The sequence below is a fragment of the Periplaneta americana genome, chromosome 1 (assembly GCF_040183065.1).
Source record: "Periplaneta americana isolate PAMFEO1 chromosome 1, P.americana_PAMFEO1_priV1, whole genome shotgun sequence".
NCBI lineage: Eukaryota > Metazoa > Arthropoda > Insecta > Blattodea > Blattidae > Periplaneta > Periplaneta americana.
The window spans coordinates 95,811,582-95,834,833 of record NC_091117.1 but is presented as its reverse complement, the minus strand read 5'-3'; the positions used below and the strand labels follow the sequence as shown (position 1 = coordinate 95,834,833).

General features: G+C 35.5%; 1 protein-coding gene across 1 annotated transcript in view; it reads left to right on the top strand.

Moving 5' to 3' along the window:
• LOC138698454 (uncharacterized) overlaps positions 1-23,252 on the top strand; it is a 659,361-nt gene that overhangs the window by 620,273 nt on the left and 15,836 nt on the right. Inside the window, exons 6-8 of the mRNA XM_069824399.1 lie at positions 8,339-8,578; positions 13,424-13,682; positions 21,632-21,754. Of these exons, the coding sequence (XP_069680500.1) occupies positions 8,339-8,578; positions 13,424-13,682; positions 21,632-21,754 (622 nt within the window). The remainder of the gene's footprint in view (positions 1-8,338; positions 8,579-13,423; positions 13,683-21,631; positions 21,755-23,252) is intronic.

The following is a 23,252-nucleotide window of genomic DNA, read 5'->3' as shown; positions in this document are numbered from 1 at the left end:
AGTGGATTTATCTGGGAAATCTCAGACCTCGAGTGACATTTATTAGGACTATTTCGTGAATAAAATAAAAATTTTAATAATATATCCCTAAAATTCGATCACAAAATGTTAATAATTGTATATTAACGAATACTTAACCTATTCAGACATTGTGAAGTTGAAATACTCGTAGATGAATATCGATTATTGCAATAAAGAAATTCGATGTTATTATTCAGTAATGCCAATTGGGAAAAGCGACATACAGGTTTAACAATGTTAATTACATGTACTGCACTTTTCTCTTATTATTATAACAAATACATTTTCATTATCTGCTGAAATCATTATTTAATTTAACAGTAACAGTGGGGATAGCTATATACCAATGCTTATGTATTCACAGCGAGACATGTTGCTACCGGTTGCTACACAGTGAAGCCATCTCTGTATAGATAGGCCTAATTAAAACACCCATTTTATTACGTCATACGAAAGGCAGTTTGATCAAAGACATTATTACTATGCAAGGTCTTTGAGTTTGATATGCGATGATGTTACATAAATTTGAACGTCTATTAATTGTTTAATTTCAATACAAATGTTATAGGCTACAATTTTATAGGTTATGTTACCTGTGGAAGCAGGACCAATGTCAGCTGTGCCTTGTTTCGATCGTTACTTACAATGAGTGCTACACGAAAGCATTTTTTATAGCTCGACAAACGCATTCTCGCTGTAGTGTGTAACGGAACTAAATCTGCATCTACACAGTTCAATATTCCAATCCCGTATGCGTGCAATCTGGGAAGAATATTGAAAGAATCAAGTTTATAAGGTACGTTCGATTAAGATGCATAAAGATTTTGTGTCTACATGGTGCGCCCAGCGAATAGGGATTATAAAGAATGGACACTTCGCGTCGGTACCTTTGATGTAGCCGGACTGATTTCAATGACCTTCAAGCCAGCTAAAGCGTGAGATTCTGCTTTCTCCCTAGAGTTGGCGCTGACATCACACCAGCTAGCTAGCAGTCGACACAGCGGAAATATAACACATATAATTAATACATCTAGGTACATTATGTACTCAAATAAAATAAATTGGATCCATAAAATAATAAATCCGTCATTAACTGTAATGTCTACACTCTAGAGTTCCTTTATAATGAGAGTTGAGACGTTGACCCCTACAACAATTAAAATATGTAATGATGTGATAGCGCTGAAAATGGAAAAACAAAACTCTTACGAGAAGTAAAACCATATAGCTATATTATATTATATACAAATATTAAACGAATTCGATACCTAATTTTATAATATAATTTATTATATCTGAAATATAAACAATTATAATTACAACTAGTTTGTCACTGAGAAATAAGGAAAAGCCGTTAACTTGAATTTATTTGAAGCAAAGCGTTACTGGATTATGCAATAAGGTAGGCGATGTTTGGATCCTGTGTCTTAATCTATTCTAAATTATTATCTTAGCGTATGCTCGATTACACTAACCTCTAGCGCTTGAAAGTGGAACTATACGCTGGCGCACAGAGAAACAAAACACAGGAAATTTCGCTCAGTGTCCATTCTTTATAATCCCTATTCGCTGGTGCGCCGTTTTGAACGTGGTCTTCACTGCGTAAATATATTAATTAATATTAAATATCAATCTTGCATTCATTGCTTTAAAGTTGAAAGAAAAGTTTAACCGTGTAGTTGGATCTTAATGTATTCATGATCATTAATTTACGGGGAAACAGTTGGCGACAACGACTAAACAAAAGAACGACCATGCGATAAATTGATAGCGATAAATCTAGCTGCAGAAATTATCGCAAAGTCTGACTGTGATTGGTTGGAATTCAAAATTTCATTACACTTCATTGGTCGAAAATGGAATGACGTCATATAAACGAAATAGTCGCAGTAGTATCATGATTACTCATGCGTTTTGTAAGTTAAGGACATACAGTTTAGAATACTATATATATATATATATATATATATATATATATATATATCAGTGGCGGGCGGTGAGGCTTTCTGGTGATGGTGCCAAAAATGAAAAAAGGTTTTACGCAAATTACCCTAGTGAAAATGATAATCGCAGCTCACGTTTACATTATGTTAAATAAAACACATTAATTAAACCAGCTATTTTACCAGGTGTAAGTTAATAATGCATCTAGTAACAGTTACAATAACATTTCCGAAACTAATAACGAAATTTACAGATACAGATAATGCAAAACTTTCACAGTATTGTTAGTCAAATACAAATAAATTTTATAACTAATAAAATTACTGGCAAAAACACACGAGATAAACAGTGTTATAGATAATAAACGAACACGTTTGCACTTTATTTAAGAGGCCGATGAATCCAAGGCAGCGGCCTGAATAACAGATGTTCATGTCCTGCATAGATCTCATGTATCGTTAACAAAAGCATCAATACTATAGCAACAGTGTAGTGATATTTAGTTGCCGCAAAATAAAACAAATATTACACAATATTAACAAACAGTGTTACATAATATGAAAAAATATTTATCCTTCTAAAAAGAACCATGACTATCTCTGCATTCAATATAGTTAAACCGATAATACTTTACACATTCAAATCAAAGTTATGTGCATTAGTTTTGAATTGGCAACATTACATTAACATTTGGCACGGAACTTAAACTTGTGTTTACGTGCAAGTCTGCGGTTGATGGTTCCCTTCCTAACGTCTCCAACAACCCTGCCATCTAGCGAAATATCTTCATTACTGTGCTCTAGCGGGCGGAAAATTAACTACTGAGTCGAATTGAATTCGGCTCAAAGTCGCCCATAAGAAACGTATATAAACTAGAATCAGTAGCCTTTTGTACAGTGTCATACGGACGTAGGTAATGCCTCAGCGAAGTGGCTCCAACGTTCGGAAAAACGCTGCAAGAGTGCGTCCCGATCTGTGCACGCGCTCGTTCAGATGAAATACGAATAAAATGTGTAGAAATAAACTATTACAACTGCTTTTTAGGATATTATTTTTTGTTTCTTTCATTGGCGGTGCCATGGCACACTGGCACTACCCCAAAAGCCGCCCCTGATATATATGATGATTTTTGAAAATTTGAAGTTAAAACATGGTTTCCATAGTTTCATAGACTGTATTATTTATATGCTTATATATTTTTTCCACTGCGGATCGTACTAGATAATAAACATTCCAGTTCATCGAGAGTTTACTGTAGGCAAAGTATCGTTCCATTGTAAAATACAGTCGTAAACTTCGGGAACTCCTTCAAATACTGCATAAAATCTAAGCTAACATAGCTTGCTGTCGAGGTTCTATATGTTTTATTAACATTTTCTTCTTTGCACTCTTCCAAAATGAAATTGTAGCCAGCAATTCCTTATTTTAAGTAGTTCTTTTTGTATAATAGGCTCAATTTAATTAGTTATTTTTTTTTAAGATTGAAAGTATATATTTAAAATCTTTCGGGACCTGATTAAAGGCAAAAAGCTTTCCCTGGCTTTTACACATAGGAACACAACAAAAATGTGGCATTTTGAGTTGTTTTTAGAGTATTTAATATACTAATACACTACGTAAATCGTCAATGTTTGTTGTATTGGAAAGCAAATGCACACGCAAAGCGCATCCCTCAAAGTACACGCGCACTATCTGTTGGTGCTAGTTCAGTATATCCCTATTTAATCGTACCTGAATTCAGTGTTCTGTGACCGATCACATTGCAGAGTGCGAATGTAAGAACAGGAAAATTTCTTGTACACGATTAGCTACAGTATTTAGCGACCAGCTTATGGTCTCGAACTTCGAAGATTCATTGAGACATACAATCTTTGCTGCTGTTAAAATGCAGTTCTTAATAAATTGTCCTTCTGAATAAGTTCCATGTCTTGGACAATCATGCGTGCTAGTTCATAACTTGCTCTCACAGCAACAACACTATACACCTTCATGTTCTACGAAAAAATATATATAAAAAACACTTTAAGAACAGAGCGCTAACCGACAAGTTATCTCAGTTTTCACAGAATCCCATGAGACTTTCACCCATTCACAAAGTTAGTATCGACGCATAAGATGCACCATGCTTTTCAGACCTATTTTCAAAGAAAAAAGTGCGTCTTATGCCCCGGAAAATACGGTACATAGCGGGGAATATAAACATTAATAGGATACATAAGTAATTATAATAAAAATGTGTACCGTACGGAATAATTAATGTTTATTTATATCACTCTCTTTAAATTAGTGGTCATTTCCTTCAAAATATAGTATAAATTTAATAATCAGTTTTACATTTCTTTGTATCACCGAAATGTAGATCCCGATGATTAATATTATCTATTAATGGTACGATTTTTCCTTTTTTACATATTAACTATGATTCTATGAAACAGATTTTTAGTTTCCTCTTAGAATTTGAACAAAAGTAAATAAGCCTAAATGTACTATCAGCATATTACATTAGCTTTAAAATTGTGTAACTACGGTAAATAGAATTTAACTTGTTAGAAAAATAATTGTATTACGAGGGCTATTCATAAAGTAACTTCCGTTTTCATATAGCGTACATAACACCAGAGGCAGTGCGCCACTCTTGCGGTGGAGTGTACCTTGAAGCAGTACGCGTCGAGCAGCGGTAGAGTCAAGGTCGTGTCTTTGTTCCTCTCTGAGCCACGTGTTGTCAAAATGTGTGCTGTAATCGTAACTCCCGTTAGATGTGAGGTACATTCTGTAATAAGATTTCTTGTGGCCAAAAAATGTAAAGCTAGTGAAATCCATCGCCAACTTTGTGAAGTTTATGGGCCAGACGTAATGAGTGAAGGTGGTGTAAGACAATGGTGCCGTATGTTCAAAAATGGGCGACCCAACGTCCATGATGAAGAGAGAAATGGTCGACCGAGTATCGTGAATGCAGATCTGATACGTTTAGTTGACGAAAGGGTTAGAGCAAACCGCAGGTTCACCATGTCGAAGCTTAGTGAGAATTTTCCATAGCTTAGTCATACTCTTCTGTACAAAGTGATTACCGAAGATTTGGGCTACCGGAAACTTTCTGCCAGATGGGTGCCTAAACTTCTTTCTGAGGAACAAAAGGCTCAGCGGATGGGAGGAGCACTGTCCTTTCTTGAGCGTTACGAAAGAGAAGGTGATGTTTTTCTCTATCAGATTGTGACAGGAGATGAGACTTGGGTGCGGTATGTGAATGCAGAAACAAAGCTTCAATCAATGCAATGGGGTCATACCCACTCCCCGAAAAAACCCACAAAGTATCGTCAAACACTTTCCACAAGGAAACTCATGGCAACTGTCTTCTGAGACAGAAAAGGAATTTTGCTAGTGTAGTTCTTGGAGAGGAATCCCACGCTGAGCGTTACTGTAACACACTAACAAATTTGAAAAGGGTCATTCAAAACAAACGTCGTGGCATGTTGAGATCTAGGGTGATTTTCCTGCATGACAACGCCCGACCGCAAACAGCGCGTCGTACTGCAACCAAACTGCAAGAGTTCAACTGGGAAATATTAGATCACCCTCCCTATAGCCCAGATTTGGCGCCTAGCGATTACTATCTCTTCATGCACATGAAGACGTGGCTTGGCTCGAAGCTCTTTGACGATGACGAATTGAAAACCAGCGTCGTAGGTTGGCTTCAGTCGCAGGCGATCGAATTCTATCATTACGGAATTTCAAAGCTCGTTAAACGCTACAAGTGTCTTAATGTGGAAAAATAAACTAGAGTGTATACTTTCAAACGTTTTGTAACCCAATTCTGTAACGTCATTCACAGGTTTGTAAAATATAAACGGAAGTTACTTTATGAATAGCCCTCGTATCTCACAGCGTGAGAGAAATACTTAGGCCTACATCACATTTATCCACTTTTAGACATTTTACTATAACAACTCGTTTTTCTTCATCAAATCCTTCATAGTCCGCTTGGCGTTTCAACTCGTAATGTCGTTTATATTGTACTTTCTTATCAAGAAGTACTATTTGCATACTAAGCATTGTATATGATTTGCTGTAAGCCTACATTCTACTATATTAAAAATCTACGCAAAATATGGATTCAGCGCGGTTCATGTTTATGAATTTAGACACAGTCTTTTGTTGGACTCTTAAGTTCTTACGTCTATGCTTGCCAAAGCACTGTGCTAACAGCTCGGGCCACGAGAGGCCCTGGGCACGAGCTCGTGGCAAACCTATGGCAGCTGCTACCAGTGGTCGAGATTGATTTCACTGTTATGGGTGGTGATATCTCATTTTTAACAAACTAATAACGAGAGGTATGAGGAATTGATGTAGTGTCAATTTTTAGTAAGTTAATGAAGAGGAAGCGTACTTTTGCAGTTTTCAACAGAATTTTGCGACTATTGGAGAAGAAAGAGAAGAAAGTGGCCGCCATTGACAGTCAATCGCGGCAAGTTTAATTCCCTAGCGGCACTGCAAATGCACAGGGTTGTTTCTGATCTCTGATAACGAATTTGAATGACATCATGTGCATCAGAAATCACACCGACAGCTGAATTGCGACGAGAGTTGACAGACCAGTAGTGAGTGATTTCATAATCAGAGTGCATCGTGTATCACAGCAGCAATGCCCAAGAAAATCGAGTCTTTTTGGGAGGAGTACATAACAACCCTTTCCGATGCCAAGTACAGTTACGTGAAAATCATAGGAGCCTGCAAAAAACGTGGTTTCGTTATTTCCAAGAAAGGCATCTTGTATGTACCTAATAATACTGGAAAACCTCGGATGGGATTAATTTCTGAATGGAAAAAGCAAACAAATCCATCCCCCGTCACAAGTCGCCGCACCCCCGAGATGATACAAATTAATTCCATTAGAGCTTTATCAATCTTATTAAGTGCTCAGAAGATGTCTTTCTTGGAAATAACGAAACTTCGTTTATTACAGGCTTCTTTTATTTTCACTTAACTGTACTTGGCGTAACGTACCCCTCCCAGAAAGGCTCGATTTTCTTGGGAATTTCTGCTGTGAGTAGCCGTGCACTCTGACTATGAGATCACTCACTACTGGTCTGTCACCTCGCGCCACAGTTCAGCTGTTGTGTGACTCCTGATGCACATGATGTCATTCAAATTCGTTATCAGAGATCGGAAACAACCCTCTATAGCTTACTGATCGTGTCTCGATAAACCAGGATACACATTGTGTCATCTCCTGGGTATCCACATCTCCTTCACTGTCAGATTTCAGATTTCACCAAAATTCACACCTGCAACCAAAAAGCGCATTTCAGCAATACAACAAAATTCCCACAAAAACTTTGACAATTTCTGATTAACATGCAGAAAACTGCATCCAGATATATCATATTAGCTCAATAATTTGTCATTTACATCAGAAGTTGTGAAGGTTTCATGTGGACACTTCGTATGTTTCACTTCTGGTAGTGTGGAAGAGACGGTAATATGGCCTTAACTCTACCAGAATAAATAATAATAATAATAATAATAATAATAATAATAATAATATAATATTATTATCTATGAGATTAACTGCAAATATTTTAATTGCTGTAATTTATTTGTCAGATGTCAAGATATTGCTTATTTATTTTTTTATGAAGTCATTAAGATTGATATAGATTGTGAATCCTTCTTAAGCAATGTCAGTCTTCGTATTCCTGCTAAGGGTTTAAGATTTCATATATTTTTTTTACAATAGAAATTCTAAATCTCTCTCTCCGGTCAGAAGATGTATAAAATATGTTAATTTGCATAGATTGAACTTGGATCCATTTAATGTGTAGTATATAGCCTACTTTTGGAGTTTTATGTCAGTTGTTATTAATTTACGTCTTTTGTTTAGATATGTATTGTATTATTATTCTCGTTATCTTTTTCATCATTTGTATTATATTCATCTGTAGGATTCCATCTTTCATTTTCAGTTGTCATATTCTAAATTGTCATTATTTTAGTAATTATTCCTATGTACTTTTATTGTAATTTTTATCATTATTAATGTTCTTGTAATGATATTGTCATGTGCTGAACTGTTATTGGCCCCTGGCTGTTGTGCAGCACATTAAATATCAGTAAATAAATAAATAAATAATAATTATTATTATCATTATTATTATTATTATTATTATTATTATTATTATTATTATTATTATTATTATTATTTCCGTTTCTGAGTGAAAAAATTTAATGTAACCTACGTATATGCAATTTGAGTTCTAAGATATTCAAATTATATATGAGAATGAGGAGAAATATGATATTGTTAAAATAATGTGTGTTCCCAGCAACCATTTCTGTTTAGCTACTGAAACATATAATATAACTTTCTTGATTTCAGATATTTAATTTCATTCAAAAACCTGTTACGGAGTATAGAGAATATTGGAATCTCCACAGTGTATGGGATCAATTACTACGCACGTGGTGAACTTCGCAGCATTAGTTACATCAATTATGTGCGTCATGAGGCCCTAGGAAGTGACTTACTTAACAGTTCACTTAACTATGTGCCGTCACTTCGAAATCACTATATGGATCTCACTTCTCGTATGCCTGGTTACGGAAATATCAAGATAAGGTAAGAAACGCATCGATATAATGAAAAAAAGCTTCAACATTGAAACTATTCTACTATAAGACCTTGATTTATATGCAGGCATCCTCAATTGAAACACTAAAGAGCTACTGTGAAAGTCAGGGACCTAAGTCTCGGCACCAACAGTGTAGCAGCGCTGTACAGGGTCTACTGACAAATCATTAAACTAGGTCTAATTGATGCTCATATGCAACATACTACGACGTATTCCTTTGTTTTATGTTATAATTAGACCTCGGATTTTAAGTAAATGCCTATTTTTTTCTGTAGGAATAAACTTAGAGTAAAGCTAGTTAAATATCTTCACGTTTTATATAAAATGTGGTTTTATGGTGCCTAAAAATGCCTATTTTGCCCATTGTTACTTATTTTTAAGGTTTTAGAGCCTAAAATTGCCAGTTTCTATTTTTTACATATTTTTTTAAATTTTTCATGTAGCAATGGGAGATAAATTTTTGAATGTCATGGAGTGGATTTGGTTGAAAGACCTTACAACAGTTTGGTTGTAGAAATTAATAAATTCCCGGAAAGTGACTGGTTTTGTTGAGCACTTGAGCAGGCAGTAGGAATGTGTACTTCTCCCTAAAGAAATTATCAGATTTAAATAATATATACTCATTGCTTCAGTATTATTGGAAATAACTTTTTTTCTTATAAAATGGTTCTGTTAAAAAAATAGACAAAGTTTCGCAACAGAAAATTAGGGAAAAAACATTATGTATTACAGCGCCAATTATGAATAATGTGTTAATTGTAAATTTATTGGTAAATTAATTAATTTAATTGTAATATTAATACTTAGGCGTCCACACCTTAGGAGTAACGGTCAGCGCGTCTGGCCGCGAAACCAAGTGGCTCTGGTTCGAATCCCGGTTGGGGCAATTTACCTGGTTGAGGTTTTTTCCTGGGTTTTTCCTCAACCCAATACGAGCAAATGCTGGGTAACTTTCGGTGCTGGACCCCGGACTCATTTCATCGGCATTATCACCTTCATTTCATTCAGACGCTAAATAACATAGATGTTAATACAGCGTCGTAAAATAACCCAATAAAATAAAAAAATAAAAATACTTAGGCCCTATCCATCAGCAGCCATAGAAAAATGAGGCCGATGAATTCATAAAAAAATTAAGTATTCATAATTTAAGACTTAACAAAAGTAAAGTTTCTAACTTCAATTTTTTATTGAATTTATCACTGTAGAACGTAAGGCGTAAGTGATTAGATAATTGCATTTTTATAGTTACTGTAGTTTGAATGGACAGAAATACATTTTAGCTGCATACAATCGTATTTTTAGCTGCTAGAAAGTGTATTTTAGGTGCCTAAACCTGTGTTTCTAGTGCATATTTTGATAAATTTAAAGCCTATTTTGGGTGCCTAAAAGTTAATTTTTAAGGAGCTAAAAATCCGAGGTCTAGTTATAACGTAACAATTCTGTCTCTATACTACTATTATAAAAAAAAAAGTTTATGATATAACTATTTAAATCAAATTTTGATGTATACAGTTGTCACTATGTTATAAAAAGGTTCAAGCTACGTAGGCCTATTGGTTATTAAGTTGTCGCTGCAGATAGTACAGAAAATATATTGTACTATAGACAAGCTGTGGTCAAGTGACAGCGCTTAAGTGTACTAATCCCGGCAGGAATATGTTTGAAATCATAAGAAGCAGCCAACCAAAAAGGAGTACAATCAATTACAATTATTACTAAAAACTCAAAATTCATATGAATGACATGACCATATATAGAGTCCGGCAGTTGAGTCCAGCGAATTTCTTTATGATGTTTAAAGTGGCTATGATGTTCTATGTATTGCAGTTTTACAGGGTTGTTTCCGATCTCTGATAACGAATTTGAATGACATTATGTACGTCAGGAGTCACACGACAGCTGAACTGTGGCGCGAGGTGACAGACCAGTAGTGAGTGATCTCATATTCAGAGTGCACGGCTACTCACTGCAGAAATTCCCAAGAAAATCGAGCCTTTTTGGGAGGGGTATATTACGACCCTTTCGAATGTCAGGTACAGTTAAGTGAAAATAAAAGAAGCCTGCAATAAACGAGGTTTCGTTATTTCCAAGAAAGGCATCTTCTGTGTACTTAGGTCTAATAAGATTGGTGAAGCTCGAATGGAATTAATTTGTATCATCTCGTGGGGTGCGGTGACTTGTAACGGGGGGTGGATTTGCTTGCTTTTTCCACTCTGGAATTAATCCCAAACGAGTTTTGCCGGTCTTATTAGGTACACACAAGATGCCTTTCTTGGAAATAACGAAACCACGTTTTTTGCAGGCTCCTATGATTTTCACGTAACTGTACTTGGCATCGGAAAGGGTTGTTATGTACTCCTCCAAGAAGGCTCGATTTTCTTGGGCATTGCTAGTGTGATACGCCGTGCACTCTGATTATGAAATCACTCACTACTGGTCTGTCACCTCTCGCCGAAATTCAGCTGTCAGTGTGATTTCTGACGCACATGACGTCTTTCAAATTCGTTATCAGAGATCGGAAACAACCCTGTACTCCTGGTTGAGTGTTAGATGAGGTCTATGACCTTTGCCAAGTCAAATAAATTATTATTATTATTATTATTATTATTATTATTATTATTATTATTATTATTATTATTATCATTATTATTATTATTAGTATTATTACTTATGGATTTTAAGGAAACCAGAGGTTCATTGCTGCCCTCACATAAGCACACCATTGGCCCCTATCCTGAGCAAGATTAATCCAGTTTATTATTATAAGGTTTAGAAAATATCAAAATAACACATAAACTATGCAATTTATTAAGATGTTACTACCTATTTTTAGGTATATTTTAAGTGATTCTCTCGGTGTCTTATGGTTTCTTGGAATCTTACTCGGAAATTATTCATTCATCATCATCATCATCATCATCATCATTGACACTACAGCCCGTTATGAGCCCTGGCCTCCCTCAGTAGGCATTCCCATCTGTCTCTGTCCTGTGCAACAGTCCTCCAATTTCTGTGAAATTATTCATTATCTGGGGTAATAAACCTGGGGTTTCGTTGATTTCTTGGATTTCTGCCTGTATCCTGTTCTTCAGATATTGGATACAGTGTGGTCTGGTTTGAAACACCCTTTCTTTTAGGTATCCCCACAGAAAAAACTCAGCAGCTGTAAGGTCTGGGGATTGAGACTGCCAATTGATATCATCAAGCCGAGAAATTAAACTTCCAAGGAAAAATTTCTCAACAACTGCATTGTGTCTCTGGAGTCCGGTAGTATAGGTGGCAGCAGCAGCCCCATCTAGTTGAAACTAAACGCCGTCCCTGTTTAATGCTTCTCTGAATAATATCTTTACCTTATCCGGCACCCTTGACCATTCACTACAGTAACATTCCCATTTTTAACTTGAAAAATGTAAGGACCAATGATGACTCTTGCAGAAACAGCATACCATGCGGTCACTTTTTCACTGTGTATTGGCTGTTCATGCAGTGCCTAGACAATATTAATTGTTGCTCCTCTCCTCTCATTTCATTTTACAATTCTGCTGAACTCGTCATAACCAACGTGTCGTGAACAATTGAGGCATTTCCTGGAATAAGACTTTAACGTACAGTACGTTTCGTCCGTTTTTCGTTTTCAGCATTGAATCCTTAATAACCAAGAGGAGTAGAATTCCACTCCTCTTCTCATCTCCCTCCTGACAAAATATTATTTCCTTTCAACAAATACAGAACCCTCCAGAAACATTTGAATGTCTTTCTGCGCAATATTGTTACACCCAACGAGTTAGCTCTTTCTAACTCGTTGGTTATAGGCTACCAGATCTTAAATATCTGATGCTCTCTATCTCAAATTCAAGATTTTGTAGTTTTGTTCTTGTTCCAGAGAAAGCCTCAATTTCCGGATAAGATTTAGGCCTAAACAAACCATAAGATATCGAGGGGTTCTCTTGAAATGTATTCTTAAAAAACTGACATGGCAATGAATTGCATTGTTCAAGTCAGATCCCAGGGAGCGAATTTTATATTTTTTCCACGGGGAGACATTAAACATTTTAATTGTCGATTAAAATATTGTCCATAATAATTAGCAATGTTGGCGGACATGTATTGTGGTCGCGCTCAGCGTATATTAAAAGAATCGTTGTTTTTATGTTTTGCATTAATAACATGTACAATATGGAAACTGTACATTAGGAATCTGAAGGGAATAAAAGTTGACCTTGGCAGGGGAAAATTAATACCTTTTCAGCAGTGGACACCAGATTCTCCGGGGGTGGGTGTTATTTTTATATTTCTAAACCTTACAGTCACATTAGAACAGCAGAGCCTACTGCCGGACTCTGTATTTCATATACTGGTATAGGTATAAATATACAGCGCATAAGAAATAAGGTTGTGATTGACACTGCGTGTGACGTAGTGGTGACGTAAAAGATCCAGCGCTCAAGAGTTGTCACAGTTCATACACAGTCACGAAGCTTGAGTTTATGAGGGTACTAGGAACAATAGACTGTGCAGGTACTATTTCGTATTGTCTGTGATGAGGCGATAGTAGCGATCCTAATGGTTAGCAACTATCTATGGATTCATACATACTACGTACGGTATTGAGCTTCGTGACTGTATATACTAGACTAGACTGTGGTTCATATCAGATTGTGTGCCTCCATTCCACGTCCAGTTCCGAGTGCAGTGCATTGTGTTCTCTTTGGTTACAGTTCAGCAGTTCTCCGAAGACAGTGAATAGATCAATCGCAATCTTATTATTTCTCCTGCACTGTAACTGTATTACGTGTTATCTTATCATATTTCTGGTTACTTTGTTTCAGGAGAGATCAAATTCTTGGAAACGCTAATCGAAACAAAAGCCATGAGACTGCTAAGATGTACTTCGACAGCATGGCCTCTTACGTAGATGAATTGCGTGAACTACAAGGAGAACTTCGGAAGAAAATCCGTGATTACGTCAATTCCAACTTGGTAGACGCAAGTCACAAAGAAGCCTATGGAATTGCAATTTTAGTTCTTGTACTTGTGGTTTCACCCATTATTATTATTCTTGTGCGCAACGCAGTTGCCACCATCCAGGTAATATTCACTCAGTTCAGTTCACTTCAAATTACATTTTGTAATGACAATGCAGAAATATTTCATTGGATGTATAGTGAAAAGTTGTTTGGCACAAAAAGAAAAGCACGAAATAATTAAATATTCAGAAATTCGATCGTATGTTAGCGTTCCAGTGCTATTTATTTACACTACCTATCTTTATGGGGACGCGCAGTATTGTCGTGGTCAAGGAGCTGTGCTGTGAACCGGAAGATCACGGGTTCAATTCTCGATAAGATCATGGATTTTCTCCAATGATCTAATACTTTCAGTCACAATATGATCCTGAGATTTACTCAGTTTCTAATAGAAATGAGTACCGGTACCAGGGGTATTTCCCTGAGGTAAAGGCGGCAAGCACGTAGAACTGCTACTAATGCCTATTGTTATAAAGGTGGAAGCCTTAACCCCCTGCTATCCTGTGGGCCTCCATGGCGTGTAATAGGAATAACTTTATTCTACTTTACATTTTCATTTAGGGCTGGGTGGACAATGAGAAGTTGCAGATTATCTGTTAGAACGCAGTAATGTGAAAATGTTGTGGACCTTAATGGTGAAAACCAAATGAGGTATTGTGTAGCAGTGGCGGCTCATACATATTTAATGCCTAGTGCCAAAGTCAGTGGTAGATCGAGGATACCCTAAGGGGGAGGGTAATTCTTTTTCCTACTATTTCCTCCCTGGATCCGCCTATGGTCTAAACCAAAGACAAGAAATAATAATAATAATAATAATAATAATAATAATAATAATAATAATAATAATAATAATAATTAGAGACGAGAATTCCATGCAAATGCATGTTTTTATAGGTACATAGGACATAGCTCAAACTTAGTACTTATCCATTTCATTACTTTCCGGTTCCAAATATGTGTACTTTTCCCGTGCATATTTGCATGTTTTCGACTTTTTAGGGATAAAAACGTGCATAATGCATATTTAGGTAATTTTTAGCTTAATAATGCATATAATATACATTACATTCAGTTTAAATGCATGTTTTAATGGTTTTGTGTGGACACCTCAGTTTCTCGATTTTATATCCCATATTTTAGCTTCAGGAATCAGGATTGAAGAATAAAATGAAAAAAAAAAAAAAAAACTAAATAACAGAAAAATTAAATAAAATGTTAAGATTTTCACAATAAGGTGTTAGAGGACCTTTCCCTGGACGGAAGTCCACTTTTACAACACTTTACCTACGATCCTCTATACACTGCGTGTCATAAATGAATTTATTACGTTGGATATTTTGAGAATAGTAAGTAGAGAGGAAAATAGAGGGTTCAAGGAAATTGCCGACAAATAATTTTGGTCAAAAGCATCCTCTTTCAGGGAGGTTGTAAATTCTCTTCCTTTTCTAGTACTAGTAGCAATTTAGATTCTTCTAAAATTGGAATCGTCATTAAAATGTGTTTGTTGTGTGTGAATATCGTAAGTTGTTAATGCGCTTGTTTATTCTGTTTGCGCGTGTTAATGTGGTTCTAATATGTTTCCAATTTAAAGATTCCAAAAGTGTACTCTTTGCACAGTGGATTACTGTAAAGGAAAAGATTTTATTAGATCAGATGAGGATGTCGTATTTTGCGACTGTTGGAGTAAAGAGTAAAGCAATGCTGTTCTGTTTCCGAACATTTTATATGACAATTGTTCTTTGTAAAAAAATGACAAAACTTGTTTAAAATAATTATTAAATTACGATGTCCTTTTTTAAATCGTATCTAGGTAACCGTAAGGTCTATTATAATTTCAGATGAAATGTACTAAAAAATTTCAAGTCGACCAGCATGTCGACCTGAACAAGCAGACATACCCATCCCACTTGACCCATTGAACGAACACTTTGTAAAGGACCCGACCTTAAACAACACAACGAAACAAGACACAGTTTTGCCTGACTCAGCTCCACCAACTCGAGACAAATTCTATTTTACTGACGTCACTCCTATTGACGTAATGAAAGCCATCCGACGCATCAAGACGAAAGCTCAAGGGCCAGACAACATTAGCATATTACTCATACAGAAAATACAAGACATAGTAATACCTACAATTGCACACATATTCAATAGTTCCTTAATCACTTCAACTTTCCCTAATATATGGAAGCAAGCTTTCGTTCTTCCTCTTCCAAAAGTCAAAGTTCCCACCGACCCGAACGACTATAGACCAATCAATATCCTGCCAGCCATATCAAAAGCACTGGAAAGAATCGTACACAGACAAATTACTAACTACATGAACGAACACAAACTATTCGACGAGTATCAGTCAGGTTTCAGAGCTGGACACAACACAAGCACTGCTCTACTTAAAGTGACAGAAGACATTCGTGAAGCAATCGACTCTAATAAAGTAACAATACTAACACTTCTTGACCTTAGCAAAGCTTTCAACTCTGTAAATTTCGACCTGCTCACCCATAAATTGAGAAATCTGCATTTGTCAGAGACTGCTGTGAGTTGGTTCGAATCCTACTTACGGGAAAGACAACAATGTGTTGTATCCGGGAATCGAAGCTCTTCCTGGTTTAACATAACATCAGGTATACCACAGGGTTCGGTACTCGGACCATTGTTGTTCACAATATATGTCAGTGATATTACATCTCATGTAAGGCATTGTAACTATCACTTGTATGCTGACGACCTTCAATGCTACATCTCTTCCCGCTTAGATCGAATAAATGACGCTATAGATAAATTGAACAAAGACATTGACTCGATTGTGACATGGACAAAGAAATTCCATCTTAATATCAATCCTGGAAAGACACAAGCAATCATATTAGGACACAAACGGCAAACCGACGCTGTAAAGCACCTCGACATTTCCCCCGTTAAAGTAAGTACAGTGCATATCCCTTTCAGTTCTTCAGTAAAAAATCTTGGCATTCACATGGATAATAATCTCAACTGGGACATGCAAATCACAGAAACCTGCAGAAAAGTATATTCTATTATTCATGTGCTAAAAAGGATAAATGTTCATCTTCCCTCTTGCTTAAAAAAGTCCCTTGTGCAAACCCTTGTATTTCCCTATTTTGACTATGCTGACATTTTACTGACTGACCTTTCCAGCGACAACAAAATGAAACTTCAACGTGCTCATAATTTGTGTGTACGTTTTGTAAGCAATGTTCGTAAATATGATCATATTACCCCATCCCTGGAAGCAATAGGTTGGCTTAAACTAGATAAGAAAAGAAATTTACATTCACTTCTCTTTCTCTTCGAAATCTTGAACTCTTCTATTCCTTCGTACCTGTCGTCTCGCTTCACTTACCTTTCTTCCCACCACAATCTGAACACACGCTCTCGCCATGAAACAATACTAACAATACCATCCCATCGCACCTCCTCATACTCATCCTCTTTCACAATAGCCCTGCCAAGACTCTGGAATTCGTTACCTGCTAGCATCAGGGACTGTCGAAATAAAATTCAATTCAAACGCAAACTTACTAGGCACTTGGTCAGTAATTGAGACTCGTTCAGACATGGTTTCTTGTAAATAGTTCTTTTAATCTACCACAAAATATCTCAATATCCGGTAATTTCATCACTATAGAATTTTGTTATTGTAGGTTTAATTTGTAATTTAGTAAATACAAAAATATTCTTTGTTCTTAACTTCTATGATAAAATGTCTAGCTTTCATTAATCAGGTATTCTTGTCGTACTTTAATTTTTATTGTAATCGTAATTGTAAATTTAATATTAATTGTAATATTATTGTTCATATTATAGTTGTAATCCCCTGGTAGAGGGGCAGAGAAGGCCTGACGGCCTTATCTCTACCAGGTTAAATAAATAAATCTAATCTAATCTAATCTAATCATGTCGCATCTGTTTCACATATTGTAAGAATGGAACAAAAGAAAGAATCTGCAATGAATTTCATAGATCCCTCACTTATGCCCGTGGGAAAGTGGATGTAGCGGCGAAAAACAAATTGGACAGGGTCATAAATGCTAACCCGGACTGCGGATTCTTTTGTTCAGTGAAGAAGGTTATTTGTGGCGAAAACTTGAATGAAGAATTTGACCTGACACTGTCACAAATATGTTCATTCAAGTTTAAACCCGTAACTTCTTGCAATATAGAGAGGTCATTCTCTGCCTACAAAAACATATTGATGACAAGTGCAGGAACCTCACAGAAACCAATTTAAAAATGTTGTTAGGTTTTTAACTGTGCAAAAAAAGTGAAGTGAAATAAGACATTTGAAACAAAAGTATAAGTGCATATTTTAATGTATTTTTCGCTTGATCATGCATATTTCATTGTTTGATAGTGCATGAATGCATGCATATTTTGGGATTTTATAGTGCATGAAATTCTCGTCTCTAATAATAATAATAATAATAATAATAATAATAATAATAATAATAATAATAATAATAATAATAATAATAATAATAATCACTCACCAAAATTTATACAACTGGAGCACTTGAGCACTTTTGTTGACCAGGTTAATATGCGCGATAGATAAAACCCATTCGCCGATTCTTCTGACTTGAAAATAAATCCATCATTTTTTGTTGAAGTTGTCTATTTTGCAAACAAAACTCCTCAGATTCATCGTGTCCTGTTAGTGCTAAATCTAGTGCCCCACAAAATCATATGCAATTTATTATTAAATTTAACACATATCTGTTTTTATCAACTTGCTCATTGTGTTTTGCAATCGCGAGTCTGTAGTGTGAATTTAACTGATTTTCAATGTTCACTTTACCCAGCATAGACAAACTGAAGACGTTATTCATATTAACCTTTGACTTATGATGTGTTTTTATTTTACCCCATAAATGTACTAAATCTGTTACACCCACTTTTGACCAGCTAAGCTCACCTCGGAACAGAACACACGGGAAACAGAAGAACGCATTTTTGACATCACATCCACACAACCAGTTGTTTTTTAAATAAATATCTGGGTTGAATTTGCGAGATCTATTAACTTCAGCACTTTGCTGCTTTTGATGAATATTTAAGTGCGGTATAGGTCTGCCTAATTCTTTAACACGAAGTTTGTTTTCATATGTTAATGTTGAAAACGGAGATTTCAATAAAGCGCCAACCGAGTTCATTTTTTCACAGTACACAACACAATAACACGATCACTATTACGATGACAACCTCACGACTTAACACGTTCACACTACAATTGGTACTGTTGTAGAGATAATAAAGTGAAAACTTTCTCAAGCATGTTTTCAAGAAACCGGGAGAGATTTTATTATCTTATTGTTGCAGTCTTCGCTCTACGAAACTTGTTCCGACAAAGTGAAAGGGCAGACAGAGCGAGAGGTAGTAAGGGATCGGCGTAGAAAATGGGGATGTATACAGTTTTACAAGCATTACAAAAGCCAGCGGCAATTTGTACCTGGCACATTTTAGATCATGCTTTAGATGCTGAAAAGAACGAGCGAACATGAAGACTGCGCACGCATCCCATTATATTTCTTATGGGATGTAGTGCCTGGCACAGATCCATCCTCCAAACACTGGTTACAACATGTTTCGCTGCAAAGATCATATTGACGGTAGAGGTTGTATAAGCGTAACTTGTTTCTCTCAGGTTTTGAGCGGAAAATATGAATTCTCCATTTCCTTCTGTATTCTGGTAGTGCCATGGCACAACGGCACTACCTCTAAAGCCGCCCCTGTGTGTAGCAATAACTGAAAACTTTCCTTTTAAAAACAAATTGCTCGTAATCTTCACAAAGTATGCTTATTGATTGAACGTTAATAATAATAAAACCAAAGAACAGGATTTAAGAAAAATTGTTACACGTTGTAGTATGGATGCTTGTACGATAAACTAATTGAATTTTAAGAAAAAGTGGAATTTGTAAATAGGTCTCCTTATTTGGCCATTATCTGTGAAATGGGAAAGGAGGTTGAAAGAATCGAATGAAATGTAAGACTAGTACGTCATAATATACATTAAGGTGGAGAAAGAAAAAAAAAAGAGTTGAAATGGCTTTTATGAACCAAGAAGAATAGAGGAATAATATTAAATCATATGTATGAATTAATGAAAAAGTGTTATAGCCACACTTCAAAACTTTTTGAGATTTTATTTATTGTATATAGCGTCTGTGATTCTAAAGGAGAAAACAACATAACCATAGAAATTTATTTAACATTATAACCAGATTATCATAAAACAAAAAGAACGCTATTTATTTAAGACGAAAAAAAGAATAAACGCTGGAAATAACAGTGCAGTAAGTAAATTCTCTACAAACTTGACATACAGTCACTCGTAAATTAAAAAAGAACAAGAACTCTGACAAAACAAGCTGTAACTTCGTTTATTAATATTAAAATTGAACGTGAAGTTTGAACAAATATTAAATGTTATGGGGAAAAGACCTTCATTCTCTTCATTTATAGAAAAAGTTTCAGACACTTCAATTTAGTATATTGCAATAGCATTCTATTAATTAATTTGAACATCTTATTCCATCGATTCTTTTTTATAAAGACAGTCGTATCCAACAAATAAAACAAAAGAATATAAAAAAACTTTCACCTACCAAATTACACATTGTCATTAACAAAATGACAAATACGATGAAAGAGTAATGGAATGGAGAAAAATTCTCTCCGGCACCGGGATTTGAACCCGGGTTTTCAGCTCTACATGCTGATGCTTTATCCACTAAGCCACACTGGACACCCATCCCAGTGTTGGACAGAATCGTCTCAGTTTAAGTTCCAACTCTTGGGTTCCCTCTAGTGGCCGCCCTCTGCACTACGTCATAGATGTCTATGAACGTAGTGCTGAGGTGCACTCGTTATGAGTGTCTAGTTGGCCGGGATCCGACGGAATAAGCGCTGAAGAAGTGATTTACGCATATCATATATTATTTTAATGTACCGAAGTACATATGATATTTCCATGCAGATATTCTGCGTCATCTTACGATGAAAGAGTGTGGCTTAGTGGATAAAGCATCAGCACGTACAGCTGAAAACCCGGGTTCAAATCCCGGTGCCAGAGAGAATTTTTCTCCGTTCCATTACTCTTTCATTGTATGATGATGCAGAATATCTGCATGGAAATATCATATGTACTTCAGTACATTAAAATAATATATAAAATGACAAATGTTCAGTTCAAAATTAATACATAACTAAGATACATAATAAAAAAAGTAAAGATATAAATTACGATTGTGCAAAAAGTAATATGCAATACACAGGCGTTAAGTGCTTGACAGAGTCTTGGGAATTAAAAAAACTCTGTGCAAGCGCCTCGTTTTTTCAATCTTTCCCTCGCCTTTGTTATAATGCACTTACCAACCTAGTATCGCAATATACTATTTCGTTGTGTGACTACTCTTACCATTCTTGTGATTCCCTGGCAAACATAATTTTTCCAATCTGACCTTTTCAGCTATAAAATTGTTTTGTGTAGTAACATAGTCGTGTAAGTGAAACCAAAGTTCGTCCGAAAACAAAATGAGATTAGGGTCAATTCATAAAATGCACTATTTTATGTGGTTTTAACTAAAATTGAGTTATCACACTATAATAATAAAAAGTAATTAATTATTGAATTCGAATTTTTAATAAAGTTTGTTATTGGCACAAAATAATAATAATAGGCCTAATAATAATAATAATAATAATAATAATAATAATAATAATAATAATAATGTACCAAAGGATACAGTAAGCTTATGTTATTTTGCAATTGATAATCAAGTGACATTATACTTGCCTTACAATATTTTAATTAAAAATGTGACTATTATGAAATACCAATACCGGTACTGTCATAAAAGTTAACCAGATTTTAGTTAATCATTTTGTTAGTCAAGTTAATGAGCAACTAATTTTCTTGCCCATTATGAATTAATTTAATGTAGATGTTATTTATAATGTATGTGTCTCATTTGCTTGCAGATGTACTCAGCTAATCTAGCACAGAAGGCGAAGGAGTTGAAGAAAGAAAAAAGGATAAGTGATACATTGCTGTTTCAGATGTTACCTCCAAGTGTTGCACAGCAGCTTAAGCAAACCCGACAAGTAATTGATCTCTTCTTTTTACAAATCGTGTTCTGTCTACCCCACATGTAGTATCCACCATGGCTGCAAGAAATTTATTTCTGAAGCGCCTAAAATAGATTATGCGAAACTTTATTAACTTTATCAGAAGTTAAAAGAAATTTGTTTAGAAATTGAAAAAGATACATGTAATTAGGGTGATCAGACGTCCTCTTTTGTTCGGGCATGTCCTCCTTTTTAGGCCTTTGTCCGGGATCTGACGGATTTTTTTAAAAAATCAAGAGATGTCCCCCTTTTCATAAATTGTATGCCTGATATTTTGAAATTATCTGATTTAACGCCCTTTTCAAGTATTTTGCCTATAGGTGGTAGCAGGATCGATGGAATATACTCTTCACTCTTTCTTGTTATGGTTGTTGCTCACAAGCAAACATTCTGATGGGGGCAGAGAAAAAAGTAATCTTTTTCTTTCACCATGTTAATAATGTCAAAAGAACTGCTTATACAAATTTTGGCCACTCGATCGCAATTATGAGGACCGTAAAAAATTAATTTTACCAAGGACTGTTAACAGAAAGAAAACACGACTTAATTGGAAAAATTTATTGGAACAGACACAACAATTGTTGATCTATTTTAAACATATTTCCCACCGGAACTGAGACATTTGTCATACCATGGGATCGACAGAGAGGTGCAGATGGGTGTCAAACCCTGTTTCCGATCACAGGCAGCTGACTTCTATGCCACAAGGATAGAAAAATTATTCCCATGGTATGGACAGATGTCTCAGTTCCAGTGGGGGATATGTTGACAAATAGCGCAACAATTGCTGTGTTTGTTTGAATAAATCTTTCCATGTAATTGTGCTTTTTTCCTGTAAACGGCCCCAGGAAAAATCACTTTTTGGACGACCTCATAATTGCGGTCGAGTGGCCAAAATTTGTATAAGCACTTCTTTTGACATTATTAACATGCTGGAAGAAAAAATTTAACTTTTTTATTTGTCCCCATCAGAATGTTTGCTTGTCAGAGATAACTAGTATATCGAGAGATGGAGGTGCAAATGTAATTCTAAATAGATATTTTCTGTCCTCTTTAATAATTATAGCACAGTCTAGTATATACAGTCACGAAGCTCAATACGTAGTAAATATGCATCCATAGTTAGTTGCTCACCACTAGGATTGCTACTATCGCCCCATTACAGACAATGCGAAATAGTACTGGCACAATCTATTGTTCCTAGCACCCTCAAAACTCAAGCTTCGTGACTGTATATACTAGACTGTGATTATAGTTCCCTTGACTTTCATAATATGTAGTTAATAAATTAATAAAATAGATATTAACCTAATTTTAAGTAAGATATAAGCCTAAATCTATACTGTAAATATTTTGTAATATAATAGATATTAACGTAATTTAAAGTATAATATAGGTCTAAGCCTAAATCCAAGAACGTACATATTTTCTGTCCTCATTTTTCGAACAATGTCCTCCTTTTTTAAGCTTTCTG